This window comes from Vicugna pacos, chromosome 29, assembly GCF_048564905.1.
Source record: "Vicugna pacos chromosome 29, VicPac4, whole genome shotgun sequence".
Taxonomy (NCBI): domain Eukaryota; kingdom Metazoa; phylum Chordata; class Mammalia; order Artiodactyla; family Camelidae; genus Vicugna; species Vicugna pacos.
In genome coordinates this window covers 10295650-10308141 of record NC_133015.1, presented here as the reverse complement: position 1 = coordinate 10308141, position 12492 = coordinate 10295650, and the positions used below count along the sequence as shown (strand labels likewise).

General features: G+C 38.3%; 1 protein-coding gene across 1 annotated transcript in view; it reads left to right on the top strand.

Annotated features, from left to right (window-relative positions):
* The window catches only part of ZFHX4 (zinc finger homeobox 4), a 173211-nt gene that overhangs the window by 131480 nt on the left and 29239 nt on the right, over positions 1 to 12492 (top strand). Inside the window, exon 5 of the mRNA XM_072951784.1 lies at positions 11716 to 11784. Coding sequence (XP_072807885.1) covers positions 11716 to 11784 — 69 coding nt within the window. The remainder of the gene's footprint in view (positions 1 to 11715; positions 11785 to 12492) is intronic.

Sequence of the window (12492 nt, the reverse complement as noted above, 5' to 3'; positions counted from 1 at the left end):
TGGTTCAAATTACTTATCGAATTAAAGATGTTTTTACTTACAGTTTGTAGAAGTGAGATAAAAATAAATTGCCTTTTGTTATTTATTTTCTTTACCGCTAGTTTCCTCCACCTCCTTCCCCCAACATACCTTTTATTTTCTTAAGGGGACCATTTTATGGCATTTTGTGTACTTTGTTCCTTTATGTATTTGAATTCCAGTCATCATTTGTAAATTGTCCATACTTATTAAAGTTTACCTTTCCCTACTGTTTGCCATTTAGAATAGTGATATTTTAGCATTTTATTTTAGAATACTGTTAAGTATTTTATCAAATATTTTTGAATAGTGATAAGTTTAAACTCTGCAGAATTATTGTTTTAATCATAAAACGTTTATGATACTGTGATTTCAATTTATACATCACCTTGTACACTAGTAATGACCACAAGTTACTTCATCTAGTTATTCCTGACAGTGAACTAAATGGGCCCAGTCATCATACATTTTTGAGATATTTACATTCTCTTGTACCAAAATCCTAAAATTCACCTGCTATGTGCATCACATGTAATTTTTTTTTGATCAGACTTAGAAAGATGATGAAAAATACAACGTGAGAGTATGAATGTAAAACTTAATCGAAGAGTTTAATAGGGAACTGTTTATGTTCAGCAAGGTTTTTCATTTTTGTTAATATGATGTTATTGCTTACGTGGCCTTCATAATATTCACAAGGAAAAAGGAGTCATCTTGGCTCCTTACTGGAAAGGATTGCTGGTCAGGTCTTTACTCAACAAGAATGGTTTCTGTCACTGTGTATCACAAAGAGGACAAAAGGAGTATTTTATGTGCTAAAACATAGTGGGTTCTGCTTGCTGACACTCTTTTCTAGTCCCTGTTTTACATCATCCTCATTCACTTTGGTGCCTCTTTCCTTTGTAGCTCCTCCCCCAACTCTCCTCCGTACAGCTTCCATGAGTATAAAAGTCCTAGCCTACCTGCCACTGGCTTCCATGGTGGCTTGACTTCCATCTGCATTCCCACTTTCCTTAGAAATCCATCCTCAGCTGGATCCTATGAGATCCATCATCCGATACTTGTCACTGCTTCACTCTCTTCTGCATCATTAATTTTCCCCTCCCCACTAGCTCATTCTTATCATGTACCAACCTTCTCTACATCAGCCTGAGTATAAAACCGTCCCCTGGTGCTACAGCCACCTCCGCAGGTGCCCCGTTTCTCTGATCCTTTTTACAGCCAACCTTCTCAAAGAATTGTCTACACTTGACACTTCCATTTCCTTTACCTTCATTTTCTTTTCTTTTCTTTTGCTTTTTGTTTTGTTTTGCTTTTTTTTTTTTTTAATGAGGTACTGGGGATTGAACCCAGGACCTCGTGCGTGCTAAGCACACACTCTACCACTGAGCTATCCCCTCCCCCCGGCGCAATTTGCTCTTACACCCATGCATGGGGAGTGTTTGCCCTCTCCACTCCTCAAAGGAAGCTCTGGTCAAAGACTCCGAGGATCCATTCTTTGACAAATGTAATGGTCCGTTCCTAGTTCTCCTCTGACTAGACCAACCAGCAAGTTTGAACAAGTTCTCCCCTCCCTCCTTTTTGAAGTATCCCTTTCACTAGACTTCCCACAGCCCGTTCCCTCTGGACCTTCCACTTCATTGACTCTTCTTGCTCAGTCGTCTTCACTGCTTCCTTCCTATCTGGGGAAGGACCAGTGAGAATATCCGCCCCTCCCCTCCCCAGTTCAGACAATAAGGAGGCAGCATTCCTATAGGAATTTAAAACCAGTAATAAAACTAAGAGTTAGCCTGCTCAATTATTATTTGTACCATGCACTGGCGGTTCTAAACAAGGTCAGTGATAGAGTCCTTCGCCCTGCTGGAGTGGACAGCTCACAGTGTCCCCTGCTTTGGGGTGCCCTGTGTAAGACTACATCCTGGGTTCAATCATGTTCCCTTATCTCATCTCAAGGACCTAAACTACCATCTTGACCCCTCCCTTGGTTCCTTTCTCCATCCTCCATCCCTCCTTCCCTCCTTCCCTTCCTTCCTGTCTCACCTCCTTTCCTTCTCCCTTTCCCTCTCCCTCTGCCCCCACGGCCACACCTGCCTGCTTGACCCCTTTACTGAGGTATGGAAATAAAGCATCCCAAACCAAACAGGTTCTAAGTGACTGATTCTAAACCTTCTGCTCCCTCCCAACTGGTTCCACCTGCATTTTTCCTCATCTCGGTAAACAGCATCTCCATTCTTCAAATTTCTTGAGCAAAAAACACTGGAATCACCTTAGATTCATCTGTTTCTCTCACTTTCTTCATCCAACCCATCAGCAAGTCCTGTTTCTTCCTTCTCTGAAACATACACAAGCCCCTCCCCTGCCTCTTCACCATCATCTCTCACAGGTGCCTTACTGGACTCCTCTGTGTCGTTATACACTGTGCCGCAAACTTCTGGAAACATTCTTTTCCTTTGGCCAGTGTTTTACCAGCCACTCCAGGGTCCTGCACCCACCGCTCCATTCTCTGTCATTATCTTTAATCTTTCAGTAATTTTCAGCGCCGTTCAGTTCTTAATTTTCCTTCCTTAGAGTTCTGTCCTCAGCCCTCATCTTCTGTACTCGATGTGTCCTTCCTGAGAAGTGTCATTTACTCCTAAGTATCGGTTACTCCTGCTTCCAGGTGTTTTTGACTCAGACTTCTCTTCCAGGATCCAGTTTCAGAAACTGAGTTTTTCCTGAACAGCTCTCCTCTCAGGCATGTCCACAGCTGAGCTCATGATCTTTTCTCACCCCAATCCTGGACTTTTTAAACTTTCTTTTCTCTCCAATGGAACCAGTATTCTTCCTTCAACCAAATTTTATTCTAGATGGTGATAGATTGTAGTACAAGGAATGTTCCAATGTCTTTTTTTTTTTTTAAACAACCAAACTCCTCCTCCTCTATTCCATCCTCGGCACAGCATCCCAAAGATGCAAATGTGATCATGGCATCCCCAGCTTGAAGCTCTCACTTTATCAAAATCAAGGGACCCTTTGTAATACTTGCATTCAGGCAAAGAAGAAAAAAATTGGCTCTGTTGCAGAAACCATTTTTTCCTGCTGCTAACACAGTCCAAAGAAAGCAATGTGCCAAATCTCATCAGTCTGTTTGCTCATTAATGAATGATTTATTAAATAAACATTTCATGGGTATGCATAAGTATTGTCTTAAAAATTCATAGCAGGTTCCAATACTATGTTTTTCATTCTTGGCTCAAGCCTAGAGTCTAGCCTTTCTCCTCTTCCTTTTCTGGGACTGTGCACACTTTCCCTAACTTCCCCTCTCCAGATTTATTTCATTTATGTTGGTAGCCATCACTGCCTGGGTCAATTCTCATAAGTATAATTTGGGATATATGACTACATATATTTGACCTTTCCTCATGTGGTAAAATGTAGAAAACTCCAAATGGTAACAAAAATCCAAGGATTATTTACATCTAATTTGGGAAAGTTTTCTGTATCTCAGGTTAATGGTAAATTTACTTCAACAATTACAGTGTTGATAAAAAGAATTGATCTAGTCATCTGAGGATTTTCTTTTATGGCTGTGTATAATTCACTAAATAAATAAGCCTGCATGTGGGAAGCAGTAATTCCCCCATTTATATAGCTGCATAGGATGGTTTATTATACGTAGTAGTAATGCATTTCACGTCTGCATATTTAAGACATAAAATATTTAGAAAGTGTAGGACAAGGGCTGTGTTTCTCTGTTTTGCATGATTACCTGGGGGTGATAAGAACAGCTTATATTTCATCCTTACAATGACTTTGTGTGGCAAGCAGATCACTTCATCCTCACTTTACAATGAGAAGACTGGTTCCAAAATGCTAATCGATCTGTTTAAATTTACATGGATTGAAGCCAGAGTTTTAATTCCTATTTTATATCTTTCCCATTGAACTTGCCTTTCTGAAAGTCCTACCGTGCTGTCTTTGGTTCATTAGGAATTGCTTTGGAAAAAAAAAAATGTTTTGTGCTTTGATGATGTTTTCAGTAGGGCGTATGATTTAGGTACCTGCAGTGTAAGGGGTAATCTAGAAGATTACTCAGATCCGCTGTCTGTGGACAAAGGGAGATTTTTCGAGTTTTCATGACTGCCACACTTGAAGACCTGTATTCTGAGACTGTGACTTCTCGTTCAGTTTTTCTCTTAATAGAAAGCTGGTGGCGGGAGTTTGGAGTTGGGGAGGAGAGGGGCCCTCTCTTGCAAGAGAAAACCTAGGGCTGACGTGCATCCCCACCAGTCCTGTAACATTCATCCTCTTCACTGTAAGCTTTGTAAATGGCCAAACCACTGCAAAGTGAACAGTCTGGACAGTGTGGTTCACCTACCGCCTTTATTGCAGCACATGTAAAATTTGCTCAGGGATTAAAAACAATAACGTTCACAGTACGTTGCTTAGGATAGCAATGTTTAATCTCACTAACATTTGCTATTTCTAAACTATCTATACAAATAATAGTGATATTTTAAAGGCTTAAAACACTAACTTAACTGACGGACGGAGAGACAATTATGCATAACTATAGTCTTAAAAAGTCAAAATACCACATTGCTGTAGTCTTTTCGTTGAATAACTTGTGTTCAGCAGTGAAGACCAAAGCCAGAGAAGAATCATCCGTAAGAACAATGACTACTTATTCTGTACTAGGTGTTTTATATTCATTAACATTATTTTGTCTTATCCCCTGATATCTGGGTATTTTTGTTCCCATTTTGGTATATAGGATCCTGAATTTCAGGGAAGCTAATAAGTAACTTGCTCTGTCAAATAGAAAGTGGTGGAGCTGAGATTCAAGCCTGAGTGTACTTGGTTCTTACGTGCGTGTTTTTATTGTTTTGTGGTTTTCCCTAGCACAAACATATAGCTAGGAATGGTCAATACTCTAATGAAATAGTTTTTGAACAACATAGGCGGGGCAATTTTTATGTCACTGACGTCTTCCCTTTTAACTCTGCTCAAAATTTCAAGGGAAGAGAATGAATCTCAGTTTTTAAAAACGGACTATGATTTCAACACAGAGTTAATTTCTCTGGTTCTCCACAGTGGAAGTGAAAGATGTTTTTCATGGATAATGATTCCAGAGAAGCATGCTCAGGTAACTCATTGGATAAGAGTGAAATAAAATCTTGGGAATGATCAGATCATTGCAAACACCAGAAAACTTCTTTTGTTGTTAAGTTGTGAAACTGATTGAACTCTCGAATTGTGGTAGTAATTTAACAGCAATGCAGTCTTCGAGGAAGGCACCTCTCATTACCAAAGTCTTTGAGGTGAAAGTGTGAGAGAAGCTACAGAAGTTTCCAAGAACCAAGTAACATGACTGAGACAAAGAAATACACCTTCCCTGAGGGAAAATGACACCCTCAGAAGGAGTCTTCGATAGATTTAAAGGAAATGGTGATAAAGATGCTTTACTGGATAAACATTTCTCTTCTATTTAAAAAAATAACTTCAAAAGGCTTTTAACCTAGTATGAGGCAATTCAGAAAACTTAGTAACTGTGGAGTAGAAAGTAGAGGATTAAAAACTAGCTATGAGAAAGCAAAACGTTGAAATAAATAACCAGTGTTTCTGATGAACCAAGGCTATGACTGTGTAGGGTAAGGATCAGTGTGTGGATCAGACATGTTTCTGTGTTGATGAGCAACCTAGCAAAATCAGCAGAGTATGCTAAGGAATGAAAGTTGTTTTAGACAATATAATGACAGGGGACGATGTAGCTCAGTGGCAGACAGAGCATGTGCATAGCGTGCATGAGGTCCTGGGCTCAATCCTCAGTACCGCCACTAAAAATAAAAAAATATATAAGCCTAATTACCTCTCTCCCTAAAATAATAATAATAATAATAATAATAATAATAATAATAATAATAATAATAATAATAATAATAATAAAATTTAAATTAAGTAAAAATAAATTTAAAAAACATAAAGAGAGATTGTGACAAATCCCATAAGGACTTGAGTCTAGACAACTGGTCAACTGGTTGATAGCTGGGAACATGCTCTTATCCCTAAATTATAATAGAAGTCCACTCTTTTCATTTCAAAATAATCAAATAAAAGAGAATCTCATATGGAGAAATGTATAGGATCAATAAATTTAAGAAAAAATATTTCAGTAACAGCGCTTTAAAATATGAGACATTAATAAGATGTATGAGTAATTTATTGGAACTAATTGCTATCAAGAACTTATTAAATTCTTTCGAGGTCCCATTACACTGAGGTCATAGATGATTCAAGAAGCAGAAAGAAGTCATCACACATTCCTGGCCAAGAGGGCCCAGAAGATACTACTCTTTTACTGTATAAAAATAGCTTCTGAGTAAAACCAGACAGGGCAGGGCAAAGGAGCTGTACTTTTCCAGAAAATAAAAAAATGACAAATCCAGCCCCATTCAGGTAATTGACACTGGAGCTTCCAATGCACTTCAATCTATCACTGCCTAGAAGAAATAATCGAAGAGGAAGCACTGCAGACCAACAATGATGTTGCTTGGTTACTCAAAACCATTTGGTAGCATGCTGAGTCGCTCAGCTCTTTCCAAGAGCGCTCTTTGTATCCACAGAGGAAAAGGATGGAGAAGACCACTTGAAACCATTTTTAATTGCAAACTTGCTTCCTCTGGTAACAGGCTTCTCTTTTGCAATGCACAAGCAAGTCTGGAGGTTTCCATTAAAATGTTAATTACCAGGACAGTAATAAATGTTGAATTTGATGTGTTCTTCTAAATATTGATCTTGTATGGGGAATTTGCTTTGAAAGGGTTGGAGCTGTTTTTCAGGAAGTAGGAAATGCAAAGTTTTTAGGCTTCCTGGCCCAGGAGTCCTGGGGGGCTGCCTGGAGGCAGCGCTGTTCAGGGGAGTATAGAGCTTTGGCAGCAGACAGTCTCAGTTGAAATCCTACCCTCTGCCACTCTGTGCCTTTGGACAAAAATTAGTTAATTCATCTGAGCTTTGGTATCTCATCTCTTCCTTAAAAGCCATAGTTTTCTGTTACAGATTTACTGTGAGGACTGAGTAACCAAATGCTTGTTATGTGCTTAGCATCTAACAAGTTTCCCACGTATGTTCACTTATGATTTTGAAAACAGAGAGCTGCAGATATCTTCTCCTTTGTCTTCACGGAGTCTCTAAGGTATCCTTTGACCCTGAGTCAGAGTTGAGGTCAAGGTGGGAGGGGCTTCAAAAGGAAGTGGGAGGAGGAGCTGGAAGGATGGTTGCCCTTTGTGGATTCTCCTTTAGAATTTGGTCTTATTCTCCAATTACAGAATAAGGCTGGGCTCATTTTGTCTGTGTGTGTGTGTTTTTTTTTTAGTAGATGAAAGGAAAGTGGAACTCAAAATTTTACCTAGGACTTAGGACTACAGAAAATATTTTTCTTTCTCTTTATTACTTTAGACCAGTTAACTTATTATCTATTCTGTCTGGTGGTATATTTGTCATTTTATGTGCTAAACATTTTACTAAAAACAGTAATGTGCTTTATTATTTCATGCATTAACCAATCACTGCGAGAAGCTGAGACATGGTTTTGTAGCAAATGCTGTCTTAGCGCTATACATGGCAACTTAAATATTAACCCATTATTTTAAAATTTCCAGCTTTCACTGAACTTGGGCCAAAGGCTTCCCAAATTTGCTGATAAGAACAGAAAAAGCACACAGCGGCTGCGATTATCATTATTAGATTAAATTTATTCCCAAATCATGACAATCTTAAACTTAGAATTCTCTCTGTGTGTATGTAGGCTGCTTAAACATTTAAAAATTCCAGATCTTTGCCTGATCTTTAGATTTGTATGGATTATCATTTTTTAAAAAATATTTTCTAATTTGTAGGAAAAAAATAAAGATTTACCAGATGAGAACTTAATTGTTTTTGAACCAAGATTAAATGCCGGAAAGTTATCAGTTAACTTGCAGAGTAAATGTGATTCAAACAAGGGAAGGGGCGGAGAAAAGGAGGGGTGAGATGTCTGTGCTTATAAGTAGGTGTGCAGTTCGAGGAATGAGAGAGTGGTGAGAGCTCTCATTCTCATCATTACAAGGAGTAGGAACCCTAAAAACTTCCGTTTTAAGTATTGCCTTTGGGGATGCAACCATTTGGGTTGCGGTAAGGGAATAGGCGGTCAGCAGAACTCAAGCCAAACGAGGAAAAAAAAATGAACATGAGAAATAATTTCAGAATCAGAAGAAGAGCTACTTTTAGGATTTAAGAAACATGGTTCAGTATATCGTCATGGTTAAGAGAACTATTCCTGAATAAAACAGGTTCAGATCACAGCTCCACCCCTTCTTCGGGTGTCGTTAACACATAGAAAGGGCGTCAGTCCGCATCTGGCACAAAGCAAATACTCTGCGGTGCTGGGGGTGAGGATGGTGATTATGATAACCGATATTATTCCACAGAAAACATAGCAATTACACCTACCTTGTGTTAATAAAAATAAAGTACTTTGGTCCCATTTTCAAATATGTGATCATCACCAAATTGACAGAACAGAGTAGAATACTGGATAAATTGTCAGCAGAATTATCTTCAAATAAATAATACATTAAAAAGGAAGGTCACGTGCTAGAGAACACAAATTAGTAATCCAGTTAAATCATCAGCAGAAGAGGCAGGTCCTGTTAACAGCAGCCAGGTTTGTAATTACAGAGAAATATTGAAAGATGCTGTGTATCATTATGAGGCTTTAAACATGTCTTCTTACGCAGGCAGAAAAGTAGAGATTCATCAGTTCATTTGATAAGTTAAAAGCTCCTTTATGAAAAGATTTTTTATCATTTGTAGAAAGGGAGCAACATTGTGGAGGATCTTAGAAAGAAGCCTGTGGCATCCTGGACTACATTCCTTTATAAAATGATTTGCACACGTCACTCTCATGGGAGCAGCCTCCAAGGCCACGTGACCTGATTTGTGAGATGAAATAACAGCTTCTGGTTTTGACATTTTGTGCATTTCCTTAAATCACTAGCCAATGAAATGATTTCAGTGTGGCACCAAACTATTATTTGGTTACATTATGTATTCAAGGAATGTAAATCTTTTATGAAATAACAGAATTTTCACAGGACTAGTGAAAAGTTGCTTTTTCTATGAAATATCAGAATTTTCACAGGACTAGTGAAAAGTTGCTTTTTCTATGAAATATCAGAATTTTCACAGGACAAGTAAAAAGTTGCTTTCTCCCTGTGCCTCCCCACTGCCAAAACACACTTAGTTTTCTGGCCTTCACAAAGATGGGAAAACCTTTGTAGACTCCTCAATACTGTGGTATTGAAACTGGAGACATCCAAAATTTCACAGACGTTTATACCAGGCTGACCTGAGTTTCATTCCAGGCTCCGTCAGTTTCAAACTTGGGGACCTGGGACAAATGACCTTAACCTCTTTAAGCCCCCAGGCTCCTGATTTGTAAAATAAAGATTAATAACTGCTTTATGATTTTATTGCAAAGGTTACGTAACTGGTTTTACGCAAGTAGTTTACCACAGTGCCTGGCAGAGATACAAACTTAATAAATTGTCAATGTTTTATTTTTATCTTCATGAATCTTTAAGAAGTACAGTCATTTGGTCAAATTCCCTCAGGCACTACTGACCTCTAAACAAAGTCTGTTTGATACATTGAAGTGTGTGTGTATGTGTGTGTGTGTAATGGTAAGGATTATTTGAAAAAATGGGTTTTGGGGTTTTTTTTGCCAGAAAAGAGGCTAAGAACCAGTTTTACACGCGCTCACATTTATGTCTATGGAAGAGCAGTCAGTTGTCTATTTTGGGTATCATTGAGGAAGCTGTGAATTTAGCATCCTGAGGCTCTGGGAAGCTTCATACAGTTCTCATCTTGGGATCCATCAGTTTCAGGATACAGGATATAGATCAGTGTTTCGAATAAAGGTGTCCTGGGTGACTTGGATTTGCCTCACTCTCAGTTGAGAATCTGTGAAAATACAAGTTCTCAAGGAACTCACGGTTTAGGGAGAAATGGACATGATCATGTGAAAATTATCCCAATACATCAGAAGTGCTGAAACGTTCTGTGTAAGCTAATTGTTATGAGAGCACAAAGGAGGTGACATTTGCCTTGGGTTTTGAAGGAAGAATGAGAGTTTAACAGGAGAAGAACAAAAAGACATTCAACGAATGATCAAGGCGTAGAGCTACGGGAGATTGCCAGGGGGAAGGGAGCCCCTTGGGTGACATTGGTGGGATGTCAATGCTGTGACTATTTGAAAGTTATTCCAGAGTTTATAAGCAAGGATCAGGGACAGATTCTTTTTTTGAAGACTAATTTAAGATAGACTTACAAGATAATTTTTAATTTTTTTTTGCTTGTTGTTGGGAGAGGGCGCTGAGTATTTAAGATGATCACATTGTTTTTAAACAGTTTACCACCCGAGGCCAAAGGTTTTGTATGCAGCAGGAAAAACAATTAGCAAATGCAATAAGAGCACTTTGGTGTGCACTTCTATTTTCAAGGTTAATTATTTGTTTAATTAAAGCCTTCAGAATCAACCACAGACGCTGTTGTCTAGAAATATTAGATAAACCTGAGTCTCTCTGGCAGTGTAAGACTTGTGTGACGATACCTTTTTTCCCCCACTCAATCAGATATGGGCTTTTCTCACTTCGAAAATGATATCACATTCTACCTTTATTTGTATTATTTTCTCTTATATTTGTTGATTATTTATATAATTATATCTGCATGTCACAAACAAGGGAATTGAGGCTTAGAGAGGTTAAGTAATATACCTAAGGTCCCTGACCTCAAGCAATGCTATTTTCTTGAAAGATAACTCTTGAGATAGGATGAGAGGTTAGATTGGAAAGACATGGGATTCCAGGCAGGGAGAGTGTTGTGGAGGCTACTGAAATTGTCAGGAAAGAAATGAAGACAGAGGGATAGAGAAACAGACATGACAGGAGACACTGTAAAGTGGAATCAACAACATGTGTAGAGAAAGAATAAGGTGTTGAAGGTGATTTCTGAAGTTGGGTTGTTCCTTATAGATTTCTCTACAACAGGGAACACAAAGGAAGAATGCAGTTAGATGAAACTAATGATATGTGTTTGGGATTGAGTTTAGCAAATCAGGACATTGCCGGCACTTAATGCTCTGGAGCTCAAATAAAAGATCAGAATAAAGAGGTGGATTTATTGATGATTTGGACGCATTCTTCAGATTTTATTCAAGTGTGTGTTTTTCGCTTTGGTCTCTCACATCTGCTATTATATATTGAGTTTTGTTGTTATTTTTTCTTCTTTTTTGGCTCCTTGACAGAGAGAGAAAAGTATGCTCATGGTTTATGTCATGTGCCATTGTCATTATAGCACATCGCCCTATGATGGAAACTTGGCCAAATAACCACGTGGTAAAAATCAGAGTGAATCTTTCCTGTTTCCATATTTTATTGATATTATTATATGTGTTGGGTGCTCCTGGCCATTGTGAATTAGATCAAAGCTTACTACTTACTCCTTGGATGCATTGTGCATCCCCTGCTCACTGGGATGGAAGGTGGGCTAGAGAGTCACCTGAACTCCACCTGATGCTTATCTCTTTGAAAGCCACATTTTGGGTTCTTGGGATATTGGCTAGCACTGCAGAGCTGGACATGGCATGCTGATTATCTTTCACTCTGATGTCCTTTACAGAAACTGCCTCTTTGGGAGCCAGGACCTGTGAGGATGATCTTACAGAGCAGCAGCTGAGAACTTCCTCAGGTAACTGGTCTTCTTGTCTGTCCTAAACGAGTGATGTGTGTTAGTCTCATAATAAATGTCATCAGCTCTCTCTGAAACTGCTCCAATTAGAACCGATCAGGTCCCTTATACAAATAATTTAAATCAAATCTAGACTGGATCAATATGACATATATAATAAGTCAAATATATAATAAATTAAATTAAATATAGTCGTTATTTGGACACATATGTAAAGTCAGTTCTTAAAGAACAAGTGACTTCTGCTGGATAATTTCTCACATCTGTACTTCTATACAGTGAAGTTTTACCTAAATGGTCAGTTTTATACAGATTGTAAGTCAATAAGCTGGATATTATTTTTTCCTAAATCAAATAACCTGGCTGGCGGAGTGAGTTTTGGTAATTAATGAGTTGATTGGATTTTGTACAGCCATGTCAACACGTTCACGAGTTCCTATGTTTTGGGTGATTCTGTGTGTGTTTAAAAAATGGAGGCTATGCCTTTAAGCCGCATTATATTCAAATAATTTAAGAGGAATTTCACCCATGTTGCTACAACACACCTCATTTATTTCTGCTATGTAAGCATGATCCCAGTTTCCAGATTTACACAATTGGAATAATAAGGTGCTATACAGAACAAAAAACGATTATAAAAAGTCCTTCACATTCATAATGGGGTATTGAAATACTTAAAAAAAAATTGCAAGTGAAAACATTCCTCCA